Source organism: Diceros bicornis, chromosome 5 (genome assembly GCF_020826845.1).
Source record: "Diceros bicornis minor isolate mBicDic1 chromosome 5, mDicBic1.mat.cur, whole genome shotgun sequence".
Classification (NCBI taxonomy): Eukaryota; Metazoa; Chordata; class Mammalia; order Perissodactyla; family Rhinocerotidae; genus Diceros; species Diceros bicornis.
Genome location: NC_080744.1, coordinates 93984506 through 94001542, shown reverse-complemented (window position 1 = coordinate 94001542; position 17037 = coordinate 93984506). Strand labels below are relative to the sequence as shown.

The window sequence follows — 17037 nt, the reverse complement described above, 5'->3', positions numbered from 1 at the left end:
CTTTTTGTGCATTTGTATCTATTACGTTCTTATCATGGAAATAGATAATTTTTCCTATTTGTGGTCTTTTCTTTTTCCCTTAAATCAGTCCCTTTAACATTTCTTGTAGCACTGGTTTCTTGGTGACAAACTCCTTTAATTTTTGCTTGTCTGGGAAATTTTTGATCTCTCCTTCCATTTTGAATGATAACCTTGCTGGGTAGAGTATTCTTGGCTGTAAGTTTTTTACTTTTAGCACTTTAAATATATCGTGCCACTCTCTTCTAGCCTGTAAGGTTTCTGCTGAGAAGTCAGCTGATAGCCTTATGGGGTTTCCTTTGTATATAACTTGACTTTCTCTTGCAGCTTTTAGGATTCTCTCTTTATCTTTAATTCTGGACATTTTGATTATGATGTGTCTTGGTGTGGGCCTCTTTGGGTTTATCTTGTTTGGGGCTCTCCGTGCTTCCTGTACCTGGATGTCTGTTTCCTTCCTTAGGTTAGGGAAGTTTTCAGCTATTATTTCTTGAAATAGATTCTCTGCCCCTTTGTCTCACTCTTCTCCTTCCGGGACACCTATAACACGGATGTTAGTGCGCTTGATGTTGTCCCAGAAGTCCCTTAGATGGTCCTCACTCTTTTTAATTCTTTTCTCTTTTACCTGTTCAGCTTGGGTAATTTCTTCTAGTCTTTCATCCAGCTCGCAGATCCATTCTTCTGTATCCTCTACTCTACTTTTGAGTCCCTCTAGTGAATTTTTCATTTCCAATATTGTATTCTTCATTTCTGATTGGTTCTTTTTTATATCTTCCATTTCTTTGTTGACATTCTCACTGAGTTTATCTATTCTTCTCCCCAGATCAGTGAGCATCCTTAACACTCTTTGTTTGAACTGTCTGTCAGGTAGGTTGCTCATTTCTGTTTCACTTAGTTCCTTTTCTGGGGTTTTGTCCTGTTCCCTTACTTGGAATGTATTCCTTTGCCTCCTCATTTTGCCACTTTCCCTGTGCTTGTGTCTACGTATTAGGTAGGTCAGCTACGTCTCCTGCTCTTGGATAGGTGACCTTATGTAAGTGATGGCTTAGGAGGCCTGCAGTGTGCTTCCCTCAGTTCTCAATGTTTCAGGGGTGACCCCTATGTGGGCTACATGTGTCCTTCTGTTGTGGCCTGTTTGCTCTCCCTGTAGGCGCCCAGGGAGGCCGAGTTATGCTCCTGGCCAGCTGTTGTAATGCTCAGCTGCTTGTAGTTGTTGTGGGCCCTTAAGTCTCTTTATCAGGTGTGGGGAGCCCCAGCACAGTTGGCTGCAAGTTCTAATACCACATTTGTGTTGCAGTATTTCTTTTAAGTGAGTAGGTCCCCAGCGTGGCAGGTTGTTAGGCTCAGGGCCTTACAATTGCTATAAGCCTCCAGCCTTTAGGTCTCTTGTCAGCTCTCTGAGGATTGCAGCTGGGTGGGGCTGGCCTCAGGCACAGGAGCACCCAATTGTTTCAGGCTTTGGAAGGTGGGGCAAACCCCCTATGTGGATCTTTGAGAAGCACAAGTCTTCTGCAGCTGACAAGCCCTGCCGCCCACAGGTCCACACACACAGTCAACACAGTCCTGCCCCGTGTGCGTGCCCCGACTTCCCGAAGTGGACCCAGTCTCTCCACGGCAGGAGCCTCACACGCTCCACCACCGCCCCACACCCTCCACCTGCTCCTTGTGCACGTCCTGCCCCACTGAAGTCGGCTCACTTGCCAGGCAGCAGAGAATCCAGTCACCAATCTATGCAGGCCCACAAGTTGCCTGAGGGCTTGTTGTTGGGTGGGGCCAGTCTCTAGGGTGGGCTGCCTGCCCTGGCTGAGCTGGATTAAATCGGTGCTCTAGCGGGTGGGGCAGACCTGGGCTAGCAGGCCCCAGGGAGAACTCCAATGGCGTCTGTGTCAGCACGCCCACACCAGGCCACAACAATGGCCGCCGCCAATGTCCCAGTCCCTGGAGAGGTCTCACCCCTCACCGAGATGCACTCAGAGCCTATTAGGTGAGTCTCTTTTCACCACAGCACTGTGCACCTTTCTTTATGGTGATTTTAGGTTGCTTTCTGAAATGGGTGAGTTTGCGCATGGGCCCTTTAAGAGCCGGTTTTAATTTCTTTGTGAACCAGCTTTTCTGGGGGTGCTCCCCAATGTTTTAGTAGCAGGCAAAGGCAGATATTATGCCACTCGTCTTGATTGTGCTGGGTCCACAAAATGCCCACAGCGGGGGCCGCTCCCCGGCTCAGGGCCCCGCTCCTCCAGGGAGGGCTGCGGACCTGTGCGCTGCTCCTGGGCAGCCGCGAAGTGCCGCGGCTTGCGAAAGCGGCATTTTTTCTCTCCAGAAGGGAGTTTCTGCCTCTTCCACCTCAATTAGGATTGTACGTTGCTGCAGGAGTTCCTCCCATCCAGTTTTCAGCTGTCTCAGGGGTAGTTTTTCCACGAGTAGTTGTAAATTGGCTGTGTCCGCGGGAGGAGGTGAGTTCAGAGTCTGCCTACACCACCATCTTGACTTCCTCCTCTACCAGGCATTATTCTAAGTGTTTAACAAATATTCATTCATTTAGTTGGTAGGAACTGGTGTTATCCTCATTGTGTAGAAATTGAGGCTCAGAGACATTAAGTCACTTGCCCAAGGTCACTCAGCTAGTGCATGTGGAGCTGGCGTTGGCGTAGTCTGGCTCCGAGTCCAGCTCTTCACTCCAGTGCTGTGCTGCATCACTGCCTGGTGGGCGAAATGAAGCTGGAGTGTCAGAATCAGGATCCCAAAAGATCTCAACAGGGGGCAATGTGGGCCAAATCTAACCAGATAGGATTTATTAGATATACATGTAAGGTTCCACCCTTAGCTTCAGAAAACAGAATAGGCAAGTTCAGGATGAGGAGAAAAGATCTTGCTGAGCCATGCACATGGAAAACACTAACTGACGTTAGCACTGTGGGGTGACGGTGGCCTGTGTAAACACGCACTGCTCCCATGGAAGCACCAGGCCAGACTGAGCGGTGTGGTTCTGTCTTCCCTTTGCCGGTCAGCCCACCCTGGAGCCCCGTATTTAGCGCTGGGCCGCTGGCAGATGTTCAGGGAACTGCTGGTGAGCACATTCTGGACTGTTACGGAGGGACCAAACGGAGGGATTGTAGAGCCTGGAGGGAAAGCACAGAGGATTGTGAGCACATCTTTGATATGTCTGAAGGATAATCGTGGGGAAGGAAGACTGATTTGTTCTGTCCAAGGGCAGAACTGGAGTCAGGGAATTGAAGCCATAAATTGCAGCCTAGTGTAGGAAGAACTCTCCGGTTGTCAGAACCATCCAGAGAACACTGGGCTCCCGGCCCCAGGTTTCCCACCCCAGGAGGTGTCCACCTGCAGGCTGAATGACTCCTTGGTGGGGATGTTTCAGGGGGGCCTCCCTCAGGCTGGCTCTGCTCAAGATCCTGCAACACTAGGACTTCATGTCGGGCCCATGCCCTTTCCCGCCTGCAGAGCAGCCCTGCTCCTGGACCAGTACCGGAAGAAGTCCCGGCTGTTCCGAAGCAACGTCCTCCTGGTGCCACTTGGCGATGACTTCCGATATGACAAGCCCCAGGAGTGGGATGCCCAGTTCTTCAACTACCAGCGGCTCTTTGACTTCCTGAACAGCAAGCCTGACCTCCATGTGCAGGTGTGAGCGACCATTGAGCTGGGGAGGGGCCCTGCAGTGCTGCAGCCCAGCCTTCCCTTTGAGGTTGCCTGCTTCCCGCTACCGGCTCCAGAGCAGGGGTTTATTCCCAACTCTTGGGCAAAGTTTCCCTTTTATGTCAGATTCTTTCCCAGGCTCCACTGCTTCTGCGTGAAGTCCAGAAGGGTGAGACATACAGTGACTGCCCTCTGTGTAGGCAGAATCCCCGCCCCTAGCCCTCAGCTGCAGCACTGGGGGCCACAATTCCTAGAATACTCTGGAACTGATGGAAGTGGGTTTTTGGGGTCCCTACAGGCCCAGTTTGGCACCCTCTCTGACTATTTTGACGCTCTGTACAAGAGGACAGGGGTGGAGCCGGGGGCCCGGCCTCCAGGGTTTCCTGTGCTGAGTGGGGACTTCTTCTCCTACGCGGACCGAGAGGACCATTACTGGACGGGCTATTACACTTCCCGGCCATTCTACAAGAACTTGGACCGTGTCTTGGAAGCCCATCTGCGGTGAGACCCGCCTCCTTCCAGGCTGGAGGGAGTAGAGTAAGCCTCTGGGGTTTGAGGAGGGGCTGGATTGGCTCAGGCAGGACTAGAAGGGCACAGGGACCAAGGCAGGTGGAGAAATGGTGGAAAGGAGAGGGGTGGCCCTTGAGAGCGAGGGTGGGACCCTGGGGAGTTGTGTGGGCAGGCGGCTGACTTCTCTCTCTGGGCAGGGGGGCAGAGATTCTGTATAGCCTGGCTGTCACTCACGCTCGCCGCTCTGGACTGGCTAGCCAGTACCCGCTCTCAAACTTTGCCCTTCTGACGGAAGCTCGGCGCACACTGGGGCTCTTCCAGCACCACGATGCCATCACTGGCACTGCCAAGGAGGCAGTTGTGGTGGACTATGGGGTCAGGTGGGAGCCCTTTTCTCTCCCCCCTCTGCTCCACACCCCCACCCACTGTCCCAAAGAACAGATATGCTGGGCGGTCAGTGGTGGGCAGGCCTGCTGAGGGCTCGTCCTGCTGCAAGGCGGATAATCTGTCTGTGGTCATCTCTATGGTCCCTCTCCTGCTCCCCCGCCCCGCCCAGGCTTCTGCGCTCCCTTGTCAACCTGAAGCAAGTCATCATTAATGCAGCTCACTATCTGGTGCTGGGGGACAAGGAGACCTACCGCTTTGACCCTGAGGCGCCCTTCCTCCAAATGGTGAGCCCCGTCCCTGGATCTGCTCAGGGGGACCCTCTGGTGCATGCGGGTCCCATCCCAAGAGCTGTGGTATGAGGGTGTTGCTCCTCTTTTCCTTCCCCATCCTGGGATGAAAGATCTGTGCCCAGTGCAGCTAGTGGTCCACATCCAGGACAGGCCGGGGGAGGGAGAAGGTAAGACTTGGAGTCCGGCTGAGCCCCGTGGTGGTTCTTTCCTTCCTGCCCACTTAATTCCAGGATGACACCCGCTTAAATCACGATGCCCTGCCAGAGCGCACAGTGATCCAGCTGGATTCCTCACCCAGGTGAGCCGGCCCAGCCAGGTGCAGAGGCCAAGCTGCTCCCCGGCTCTCAGCACCCTCCCACTGCAGGCCTCAGCCTGGCCACTGTTCCTGCTTCCACCAACTGGGAGCAGTGGCCTCCTGGGCGAGCCTACCTTCTACCCACAGGTATGTGGTGCTGTTCAACCCGCTGGAACAGGAGCGGCTCAGCTTGGTATCCCTGCTGGTCAGCTCACCCCGGGTGCGTGTCCTTTCGGAGGAGGGTCAGCCCCTGGCTGTGCAGATCAGCGCACACTGGAGCTCTGCCACTGACATGGTCCCCGACGTCTGCCAGGTGAGGGGGTGCTCGGCAGGTGGGCCCCGGCCGTGTGTGCTGATCTGTGGCCTCTGCCCATTGACACCTGCTTCCCACCCTCCTGCTGCGGCCCTGCTTACTCCCCAGGTTGGGGACAGGAGTCTTGGGGAGAGGGGTTGCCCAGAAGACACTCACTCTTGGGATTTGAATCTCTCCTTGAAGGGAAGGTAAAGTTTGGTATGGGAATGATAATAGTAAAAATGGCAGTTATGTTTCCCCATTGTTCATTCAACAAGTATTTATTGAAAGCTTGATATGTGGTTACTACTTCATAGTTTTTCAGATATCATTTGAGACTCATAAAAGTCTGATGAAGGGCAAGTAATATCACCTCCACTTTCACAGGAGGGCACAGAAGCCCCAGTGGGTGCAGGGACTTGCTCAGACTCTGTTAGTAACCGAATGCCCCAGCACTAGAATCCCAGGCCTGCGTCCGGAACTGAGGCCCATGCTGTGGCCCTTGCTCCTCACCCCTCCTGTGCCAGCAGGTGTCTTTGCCTGTCCGCCTGCCGGCCCTGGGCCTCGGCGTGTTGCAGCTGCAGCTGGGCCTGGATGGGCACCGCACCCTGCCCTCCTCCGTGCGTGTCTACCTGCATGGCCGGCAGCTGTCTGTCAGCAGGCACGAAGCGTTCCCTCTACGCGTCATTGACTCGGGTACCAGCGACTTCGCCCTCAGCAACCGCTACATGCAGGTCTGGTTCTCAGGCCTTACTGGGCTCCTCAAGGTAAAGGCCCAGGGACTGGGAGCCAGAGGAGGGTATGTGTGTTGGTGGGGTTGTGCCGAGCTGCCTCCAGGTCTGTGAGCGGGCTGCTGCCTGTCTGACGGTGGACCTGGGAGTGGGCCATGTTGCCTCTGAGCTGACAGCATGGGGAAACTGGGCTAGGCTCCTTGGGGAAGTTCGTCCATGTCCCCCCAGGGGGCAGGCCTGACATGCTGGTGTGGGGCCAGGGGTCAGGGCTGTGTGTTTTGGCAGAGCATCCGAAGGGTGGACGAGGAGCAGGAGCAGCGGGTGGACGTGGAGTTCCTCATCTATGGCACCCGCACGTCCAAAGACAAGAGTGGAGCCTACCTCTTCCTGCCTGACGGCGAGGCCCAGGTACCTAAGGACACCTTGCAATCCCCAACAGCCCTGGGAGGCCTCGCTAACAGGGAGGGCACGAGGAAGGGCACAGGCCCGCCTCCAGGGTGATCCCTACTGCCTGGGGTCCTCGCCTCTGCTGCCTCTGGGAGGAGAGGAGGACTGGGAAACTCTGCCTGGGCTCTTAGGCCCGGCTCAGCGCGGGACATCAGGCCAGAGCCTGTTGGGACAGGCACTTCTCCTGCCCGACCCCGGGCTGCTACCTCCCTGCTTTGCTCTCTGTGCTGTGGGTTCAGCTGCCGCCTGCTCTTTCCCCAGCCCTATGTCCCCAAGGATCCTCCCGTGCTGCGTGTCACCGAAGGCCCTTTCTTCTCAGAAGTGGTTGCGTACTACGAGCACGTTCACCAGATGGTCCGGCTCTATAATCTGCCAGGTGCGCCCTGCAGATGAGGAAGGTCAGAAAGGACATGTGGGTTCACAGGCTGTGACATGCTCTTCCTCTGCCCATTCTGTTCATACATCTGTTCCCAATAAATCATTTGAGATGGGATGACACTTAATTCTCTCAGAGTAAAGATGCCTGGGAATGGCCTGGGGAGTAGGGCTCTGGCTCTCCCAGCCCAGTTTCTCAGGCTGTAGCTCATCTTCAAACCTCTTGACCCTCTCTCTGTGTCCCTATGACTAGGGGTGGAGGGGCTGTCTCTGGACGTGTCATCCCTGGTGGACATCCGGGACTACGTCAACAAGGAGCTGGCCCTGCGCATCCACACAGACATTGTCAGCCAGGGCACCTTCTTCACGGACCTCAATGGCTTTCAGGTGATTCCTGGGGCCCGGGGCCCCGGAAAACCCGGGGAGCGAACGTGGACTGTGTTTTTTGCTGCTGTCATAGGCACTGAGGTGGTCTGCCCTGATGGAGAAGGGGGAACCAGAAGCCAGAGTGATCAGGGACTCCTTCAGACTGGGGACCCTTGGGGCCCAAATGGTGCCCAGATGCCCTTGATTTGCTGGCCTTGCCCCCACAGGTGCAGTCCCGGCGGTATCTAAAGAAGCTGCCCCTGCAGGCCAACTTCTACCCCATGCCAGTCATGGCCTACATCCAGGACGCACAGAACCGCCTCACGCTGCATACTGCCCAGGCCCTGGGTGTCTCCAGCCTCCATGATGGTGAGTGGAGAACAGGAGCTGTGCGAGGGTAAAGAAGAAGAAAGAGAAGCCCATGCCCGCCCCAAGGCTCTCCACTCTGCAGGGCCCCCCTTCCAGTCTGCATCATCTCCACGCTCAGAGAAGGGGCAGGTCATTAACAGCTCCTGTCAGTCACACATGGGTGCTTGACAGAGGCGATGCTTGACCCTGTCCCCTGGTTATCGTGGAGGTGACTGGGGGGTGGGTGCCCTGTTGGATCCCTTCAAGAAGCATCAGGGTGTTGAATGGTGATTCTCAGTTGACGTGTGCAACCCGCTTCCCCTGGCCAGGGATGGGAGTAGGGACAGTTGGAAAAGTGCATTCGATGTTATAATGAATATTTAGCAAAGAAGAAAAATACATACTGTTTTTTCCATTAATGGTCATTAAAAGAGAGAGGGACACTCTTAAGACTTCATACAAGGGTATGAGGAACACTGGCCTGGAGCTGGTCACGTGGGCAAGACCAGGTGGCTCCCATGTCCTCAGGGTAAAGTGAACAGTTCGTACTTGTGGCCTCTGAGGCCCTCAGATCTTCCCTCTTGGGGACAGAGCCTTTGTGCAGGGCTAGGCTGAGAGTGTCCTGTTCAGGCCCCCCTTCTGCAGGGGGCCGGTGGCAAGTGCAAGGGGGACCTGACTCCCGACTGCAAGAAGTGTGGCTCTGCTGCCCCTTCGCCCAGGATCACCCCGGCTGTGAAACTTTCCCACAGGTCTGTCTACACCATCGGCTCCTAACCGAGCCCAGTGTCCCTGCTTAGTTCTCTCTGCTCTTCTGGGAGACAGTGTGCTAAGAAATGATTGTTTTACATGCAAGGGCTCTGTTTTAGGATTTTCAGCTATCTTTCTGTGATTCCTCAGGATGAAAAGACTGAGGAACTAGGGAGGTCAGAATCAGGGCTGGGGACGTGGAAGGGGAGCTGGGGCCGTCTGAGTGGCTCCCCTCAAGAGGTGCCTAAAAAACAGATGCTGGGAAAGAGCCTCATCCCAACACATGCTGGCTCTGCAGCCAGCCCCTTCCCCAAGCATGTTTTAAAGAGAGAGCGAAGGTGATCATCTGCCATTGCTTTTCCCCAGGGTACCCCAAATGACACCTCATTTGAGCCTCTGCCTGATTTGCCATCTGGCCATCCTCTCTGCAGCCTCCTTTTGACGGTTGAGGCGCAGAGCTGGTCTGTCCCTGTGTAAAACGAGGGCAGGAGAGCATGTGTTCTAGTCACAACAAAACCTGCCCAAGCTGAGCAGACCTGCCCCGGTTGGGGCCTTTGCAGCATCTGCTGACGGCCATCGATGGGAGTTGCATGTGCTCTGTGTTATGTGGCCAGGCCGGGTATGGTTCCCACCGGGGCACCTCGCCGGTCCCTCTCCTGCGTCTCGGAGCATGGGTGGTAAACTGCCAGGGTCAGCCTGCCCCTTCTGGGCCTCTTGTTTCCTTCTCTCTGGAGTCAGCCCTTCACTCAGCCCCCGTCCAGCTCTAGGCTCCATGGCTTTCCACCAGCTCTCCGGGCTTTTCCCTCGGGGCCTGTGGTTGCGGTTTTTCCTCCACAGGTCGGCCTCTGCTTGGGGAGGAGGTGGCAGGCCAGGGGCTCACAGTTACCTTCCCCAGGCCAGCTGGAGGTGATCTTGGACCGGCGGCTAATGCAGGATGACAACCGGGGCCTCGGCCAAGGTCTCAAGGACAACAAGAGAACTCACAACCGTTTCCGCCTCCTGTTGGAACGGCGAACCCTGAGCAGTGAGGTAGAGTCTGGGCCTCCCGCCCAGGGAGCCAGGTCGGGCTGGTCCCTGTGGGTGGCCCTGGGGTTCCAGCCTCGGGCTTGAGGGGCACAGCTTGAGGTGGGCGAGGGATAGCCAGAGTAGGGCTTGATTCCTGGGTGGGGGGCGAGTCTGACGCTTTGCTGCTCCATCTCATGCAGCCTGGCACCTCCCTCTCCCGCAGCACCTTGTCGCCCGTGCCCCCTCGTGCTGATCTCCCACCTTGCCCCCAGCCCTTGTGTTCTCTCACCGTCTCCACTTGAGCCCTGCTCATCTCACAGCTTTCTTTGCCTCCACCAGCCTGGCTTTTTCTCCAAACTGGCAGCCATGTTGAGGGGCTTGATCTTTCACAGCAGCGGGAGCAATAACCGGGAGTGGGGCCTGCAGTGAGGTGTTGCAACTGGGGCTGGAGCTTGCGCATGACAGAGCCTGCTGCTCGATATCCCGTGTCTGTGGCTCGGTCACTCATTCATAAATAGATGCTGACCACCCGCTGTGCTGTAAGGACTGAGAGGGACACAAACGCTTAGGATACTGACTCTACTCCCTAGGAATTGACTCGCGAGTAGGGGTGGGGGATAAGCTATGTGTGTGACAATATAAGGTAGAAAATGGGTATGTCCACTGGTCCTGAGGAGTGAGAGACACTGTGGGCCTAGGGGATCAAGGACAGCTTCCTGGAGGAGGTGCCAGCCAAGTGTGGCTTTGATGAATGGGGGTCTGATCTACACACATGAACCAAGGCACAGGGTGGGAGGCAGGAAAGACAGCGTGAATGGGGAACAGCAGTGACTTCACTCAGCTAGATGAGAGCTGCCTGTCCAGTGTGGTAGCCACTCTCCTCACCCGGCTATTTAAATTAATTAAAACTCAATACAATAACAAATTCAACTCTTCATTCATACTAGCCGCATTTCGAGTGCCAGTGACCACAAGTGGCTAATAGCTACTGTATTATTGCAGATAGTGTGTATTTCCATTATTGCAGAAAGTTCTCTTGGACATTGCTGGGTGAGCATGGCGCGGGGTAGGTTAGGCAGACTGTCGTGGGCCTTGAATACCTGGCTGAAGAGTCTGGACTTTATCCTGGAGGCCAGTGAAGGATCTGAGCAGGGAGGGACACTGTCGGGACTCTGCCCTAAGCATGTCCCTCTGACAGCAGGGAGTAGGTGGATCTTCAGGAAGGGAGACTGGAGGCAGGAGTAACAGTTTAAAGGCTGTTCAAGCAGGAAATGTTGGTGGCTTGTACCAAGCCATGGGAGGGAGAAGTCAGGGGTGGGTGTGAGGACACTGCAGAGGTGGGAATGGAGATCAAAGCAGAGGGAAATGAGAGATTCTGGGCAATTGGAATTCCAGAGGGTGGCGCTAGGGAGAGAAATCCAGAATATGGAAAAGTAGCTGCCTTGGAGGAAAGTTCAGCTTAGGCCTGTGAGTGTGACGTCCAGGTTAGCCATCCAGGGCATAGTCCTCAGTCGGCACAGCTGTGAGGACCACTGGGCCCGAGAATCAGAGCTGGCCCTGTGGATAAGGAGTCATACTTAAAACCACAGGATTACTCAGTACTGTCTCCATCAGAGGCCCATACTCCATGTGAATCACACATCTGGCTGTCTTCCTTTCTTCTCCCTGCCCTGAGATCTCTCTCTGTGATGGGAGAGGTTGCTGATGGGAGTGTTGCTCATGATAGTGTTATGGAAGCAAAAAAATACAAAAAGTAGAGGAGAGAAGGCTGGTGACATAGCCCTTGCTAAGTTGTGTGAGATGGGAAGGGTCCTAGAGCCAGGCACCCCTGTATCCAGACTCCTCAGGGAAGCTCTTTCCAAAGGAGCTGACTGGATATGCTCTCATCCTCATCCCTCACCCACATCTTTGCCCATCTTGCAGGTCCAAGATGGCCGCTCCACCAGCTACCCGTCCCTCCTCAGCCACTTGACCTCCATGTACCTGAATACTCCAGCGCTTGCCATGCCTGTAGCCAAGAGGCAGCTCCCAGCCGCTGGCCTGCGCTCATTTCACCCTCTGGCTTCCTCACTGCCATGTGACTTCCATCTGCTCAACCTGCGGACACTCCAGGCCGAGGTGAGTACCCCACTCAGCTCTGTATCTCCAGGACCAAATTCTGGCCTTTCCTCACCCACACTCCTCCCTGTCCCAGTACTGCCTTCCAGGCAGAGGTGCTGCTCACCTGTGAGCTCTGAGGAGCACCCCCACTGCCCTTTGTACCATCTGTATCCAGGAGGATGCCTTGCCCTCGGCAGAAACTGCACTGATCTTACACCGCAAGGGTTTTGACTGTGGCCTTGAGGCCAAGAACTTGGGCTTCAACTGTACCACAAGCCAAGGCAAGGTGAGCAGGCCCAGGTGTGGGAAGGGAGCCCCTGCTGAGAGCAGGGCAGGGAAAGGAGGCCCTGGGAGTGGCAGGTGTGAGAGCTTGGGGAGACTGCAGTGAGCTCGGGCATTGAAGAGGGGTGTCACTTGGGCTTTTTAGAGAGAAAAGGGGAGGCTGTTGACATGTGTTTTCAAAGCTACTGAGGCCTAACAGGGGCAAGTTCCAGACGAGGCATTTAGCTGGAGAATGTCTGTTCCATGAGTAAGGGAGGGACCTCTATCAAACAAAGTAGAAAACGCCAGAAATGAAAAACCAAAAACCACCATGCTATGATGTTGTAAGCTCTATCCATTGTTTAAGCCAGCCTGGTAAATGCCTCCGTGCCAGACCCTTTGTGGGCACCAGTGATTCAGGAGGTAACCAAGACATGGTCCTTGTCCTCGCAGAGCTCACAGCTCAGTGCAGCAGTTTCCACCCTGAGGTCCATTGACAGGCTTTGGGGTCGAGCAAATCTCAGGGAGCCCCTGGGACTGAATGCAGACTCTTATGTATATGTAGACATGTTGCTACTGAGAGGGACCACTGCTTCTGTGAGATTCTTAAAGAGATGACAAGTTATATAGAGGAAGAGCTGCATTATCTGGTGTATCAGCACCCAGCACAGCCCTGCACCTTCTCTCCTCTCCACAGGTGGCCCTGGGGAGCCTTTTCCATGGCCTGGATGTGGGTTTCCTGCAGCCAACCTCCTTGACATTACTATACCCTCTGGCGTCACCCTCCAACAGCACTGACGTCTATTTGGAGCCCATGGAGATTGCCACCTTTCGCCTCCGCTTGGGCTAGGGCTTCTTGTGGCCTGAAGAGTGCATTCATCCACAGAGACTGCCTCTTAACGTAAGGTCGGGCTGGACAAGCCGCACTGGGTATCCCATCCCGATCTACCTCTCAGAACTGTGACAGACTGGGCTCTGCCCTCATTTTCTCTTTATTGTTGCTTCTGTGTTTGGGGGCAACCCACAAGCCCAGTGCTGGGTGATGGGGCAGATGCTAGTGAGATCAAGGAGAGAAGCTCTTGTCAGCGGGGGCGGTGCCAGCCTCCGCTTTGGGTTGTGAGTGGCCGCCCATTTGGGCACAGGCTCAAGCACCCATCCTTTTCCCAAAATGGGATGGAGGGGAAGCAGGGCAGAAGAGGTAAGGGAGGCTGAGTGGGTCAGGGTCGCTGCAGGTGAGAGCAGGCGCTAGGGGAATCCTGTGGGTATGTAGGTACTGCATGTCCTGGTGTGACGAGCAGGAGCAGACTGACGGCTGGGAGGAGGGAATGGGACCCAGAGTGAGCAGTGGGGTGGAGGAGTAGAAGGAATTGCTGCTTTCTGTGATGGCTGCACTCTAAGTGCTCCCTGGCCTGCACGCCCTGACGAGGGATTGCAGTGTGGCAGGAAGGACTCACTTGAGACTGTGTCATGGCCAGAGGTCATAGGACACTTCAGGTACCAAAACCCCCACCTCACACTGGGCATTTGGTCTGTGTGCTGATTTGTGGGATGATGGCAGGGGCGGGGGGTCCTGCACCCTACCCGACTCCTCTTGGGTTCCTGTACTCTGTATACCACTGTCCCCGGGAGCTCCTTCCTATCCTGGGGGCCTTTGGTCTGGAAAACTTCCTTCCCCTGGAAAGAAAGTGAAGCCTGCAAGACCCCTTGTGCACGGGAAACTTGAGAGAGCTGCCGGCACCATCCCTACAGTCAGGCCATGAAGCTTCATCTTTGGTACATCCTTCTCCGGAAGTATTCATTTCCTGGCACAGGGAGCACGGCTATGGAGAGTAAATTGGGAGGCAGTATAGCTGCTCATCAGCTTTCATTTCAGCTTCGATTAATAGAGAAGAATTTATGATAGTCTCTATAGACGCTGAAGCAATATTTGGTAAAATTTAAAATCTAGCCCTTATTAAACCTCTTAGTAAGTTAAGATTAGAAGGAAACATGCTAATCCAAACGTCTCTATCAGAAACCAACAGTTAATGGCATTCTAAAGAGTCAGACACCACAGGCATTAAAGTCAGAAGCTAGCCAAGCAAAGGCTATTATTTAGTGATGTCCTGGCACCACTAACCCTTGAAGTACGGCAGATGAGGGAGATGAGGAAGAGTAGACAACGGAATGGCCGACCTATCATATCTAAGAGAATCAACTGAGGACCTATTAAGAACATTCTGTGTGTCGACCCAAATGATACCTATCATGTTCCTGTAAAGATTTTGGTTATCCCCAAATCAGCCCATGAATTCAATGTAATTCCAGTGAGATTGGATACTTTTTGGAATCTGACAGGTTCTAAAGTTCATTTGGAAGAGTAAATGTGTGAGACTACTAAGTGAATTCTTTTTTATTTATTTATTTATTTATTTTTCCCCCAAAGCCCCAGTAGATAGTTGTATGTCATAGCTGCACATCCTTCTAGTTGCTGTATGTGGGATGCGGCCTCAGCATGGCTGGAGAAGCAGTGTGTCAGTGCACGCCCGGGATCCAAACCCGGGCCGCCGGCAGCGGAGCACGTGCACCCAACCACTAAGCCACGGGGCCGGCCCTAAGTGAATTCTGAATGATGATGAGTCGGGGTGGTGCTGAGGTGGGCAGAAGGCACTTGTCCTGCGGGATTTCCCGATTTCTTTCAAGTGGTCATGAGTCCAGGTGGGTGACCTGGAGCAGCATCAGATAAACACACTCATGGACAAAAGGGAGAGTCCAGGTATTCAGGAATTTAGTATAGGATAAAAGGAGTGTTTAAGTGGGAGAAAAAGATGGATTATGTAGTAAATTGGCTATCTATTAAAGTAAGAGATCTCTACCTCACAGTTTCCACAAAAATTAGTTCCTGAGGGAAAAACAAAAAGTTAAACTAGAAAGTTACTGAAAAAATATAGGATATTTTTATACCTCTGGGGTGGGAAGTTCTGTTCTAAACATAACATGAAACCTAAAAGGTGCAGTAAGGGAAAAGATAAACAGATTTTACCACAAACAAATATTGAAAGTTTCTGTATGAGGGAAAACATCAACGTTAAAACACAGATGACAGACTTGGGGGAAAATATTTGCAGCACTTAAAAAATTGGTGAGTATAATGCCTTTAGGAGAAAAGCTTGCTTTAGGGTCCTTAGAGAAAGTCACCGGGGCCTGCTAAGCGGCTACCTAAAGATTCAAGAGTGACAAAGCTGAGTTCTTCCAGATATCCAGGGTTGTTGCTCAGCATTAGGCCAGGGCACATGGAATCCTGTCTGTATCATAGTGGAAGAAATAAGATTATCAATGTGAAGTGCTTAGTGCCTGGTACATATAAGAGCTCGAGAAGTGTGAGCTACAATCATACTAGTAAAGGATGCTAAGCAATTACATTATAGCAGGTGTTATTTGCTATATTGGTAATCAAGCGGTAAGGAAGAATCTGTGAACCTCCTGGGAAACTAGCAGAATAAAAGCTCTTATCTTTGGAGGTCTTAGATGTGCAATGGAATTATTCATCTGCCAAGAACTATAACGTTTAATCCTACACTTTGGCCTTTTAAAACTACTTGAGGCAGGGGTCCGGCCCAGTGGCGCAGTGGTTAAGTGCGTGCGCTCCGCTTCGGTGGCCTGGGGTTCACGGGTTTGTATCCTGGGTACGCACTGATGCACTGCTTATCAAGCCATGCTGTGGCGGCGTCCCATATAAAGTGGAGGAAGATGGGCACGGATGTTAGCCCAGGGCCAATATTCCTCAGCAAAAAAGAGGAGGACTGGCATCGGATGTTAGTTCAGGGCTGATCTTCCTCACAAAAAAATAATAAAATAAAATAAAATAAAATAAAACTACTTGAGGCAGTGTTGCTCAAGGTGTGGTCCAGAATCACCAGAATTACTTATTACAAGTCCAGTTTTCTGGCCTGTCTTGACTAGGGCTGCTCCTTCAGCCTGGATATTGGAACGAAGATCTGTGGAGCAGAGCCACAGCGCCCTGAGACTGACATGTAACAAGAGCAAGAAACAAAACCTTCCTTTAGTACGTAGGGGGAAACGCAGATTCCTGGGCACAACCTATTGAACCAATCTCTGGGAGAAGGGGCCAAAGAATCTGCATTTTTAACAAGCTCGCAGGTGATTCTTTTGCAAACTTAATTTAGAAACGGGCCTGTGATTTTAAGGCAAGCAGCAACCCTCTACCACGGAGCTCTGGCCCTGAGGCCGCACAGTTCTGAGGGTTACAATCATAATGGGAACCAGGACATGACACAGGAGCAACTTTAACCACTGGAAATGGATAGAATTCTGTTCCTCCCTGCACCCCTCCATCCACCTAGAACCATCCCAGTTCTGGGGAGGGCTGAAGAAGGGAGGGCTGTGTGGCCAGCTGGAACCATGGAGAGAAAGGTAGACTCAAACTATTTAAGAATTAGGTCCTCCCATGCAGGGTGAGCCAGGCCCAGACAGCACTCTGATTTGGCTTGTCTGGGAGGTGGGCATAACTTGAACACCCGTGTAGAGAGAGTGACATCTTTAATCTGAAATTGACCTGCTTACCACACTCTGTGACTGTGGTTGGCTAATGACACTCATAGAGGGAGAAAATAACAGTCTGGGCGCTGGGAACGAGGCCTACCATCCAAAATAGAGAGCTCTGATCAACATCTTTGTTTTTCCCTAACAAAAACGTGTATAAAGAACAAAGACTTCAAGGGGCAATTCTCATAGTGAGCAGAGATGACAGAAGAGAGAGCTAATCCTTCACAGCAAACCTCAATTTTACTTAGGGTCAGTGGGAAATAAATTTAGATCATAGCTGCCAGGACCAGTGGATCTGCAAAGAGCCTCCATCCATTTTGGCTCCTGACTTTGGACCTCCCTAGTTGAGAATAAACCTGAACGGAAAGTGAACTCTATGTAATTAGGTAGTCTGGGCACAGGAAGCAAGAGTGGGGTTGGGGGTGAGGACTTCTCAGCATTTGGAATGTGACAGGGTTGAAGATTTAAGACAAAGCATCAGGGCTAGAAGGCTTGAGATGCTCTCTCAGTGGAGGAGGAAAGAGTGAGGTTTCCCCCATTTTACAGATTAAAAAAGGCATTATTCCAGGGGATCTTTTTTTGTGTGTGTGTGAGGAAGATCAGCCCTGAGCTAACATCCATGCCAATCCTCTTTTTTTTTTTGCTGAGGAAGATTGGCCCTGAGCTAACATC

General features: G+C 52.9%; 1 protein-coding gene across 1 annotated transcript in view; it reads left to right on the top strand.

Annotated features, from left to right (window-relative positions):
• Positions 1–14196, top strand: part of MAN2A2 (mannosidase alpha class 2A member 2) — a 29382-nt gene extending 15186 nt beyond the window's left edge. Inside the window, exons 9-25 of the mRNA XM_058542490.1 lie at positions 3475–3652; positions 3965–4167; positions 4374–4556; positions 4733–4847; positions 5084–5151; positions 5296–5461; positions 5971–6207; positions 6457–6579; positions 6880–6994; positions 7247–7380; positions 7587–7728; positions 9350–9483; positions 9799–9872; position 10248; positions 11383–11577; positions 11735–11845; positions 12518–14196. Coding sequence (XP_058398473.1) covers positions 3475–3652; positions 3965–4167; positions 4374–4556; positions 4733–4847; positions 5084–5151; positions 5296–5461; positions 5971–6207; positions 6457–6579; positions 6880–6994; positions 7247–7380; positions 7587–7728; positions 9350–9483; positions 9799–9872; position 10248; positions 11383–11577; positions 11735–11845; positions 12518–12670 — 2332 coding nt within the window. The 3' untranslated portion in view covers positions 12671–14196. The remainder of the gene's footprint in view (positions 1–3474; positions 3653–3964; positions 4168–4373; positions 4557–4732; positions 4848–5083; positions 5152–5295; positions 5462–5970; positions 6208–6456; positions 6580–6879; positions 6995–7246; positions 7381–7586; positions 7729–9349; positions 9484–9798; positions 9873–10247; positions 10249–11382; positions 11578–11734; positions 11846–12517) is intronic.
• Positions 14197–17037: the final 2841 nt, after the last annotated feature.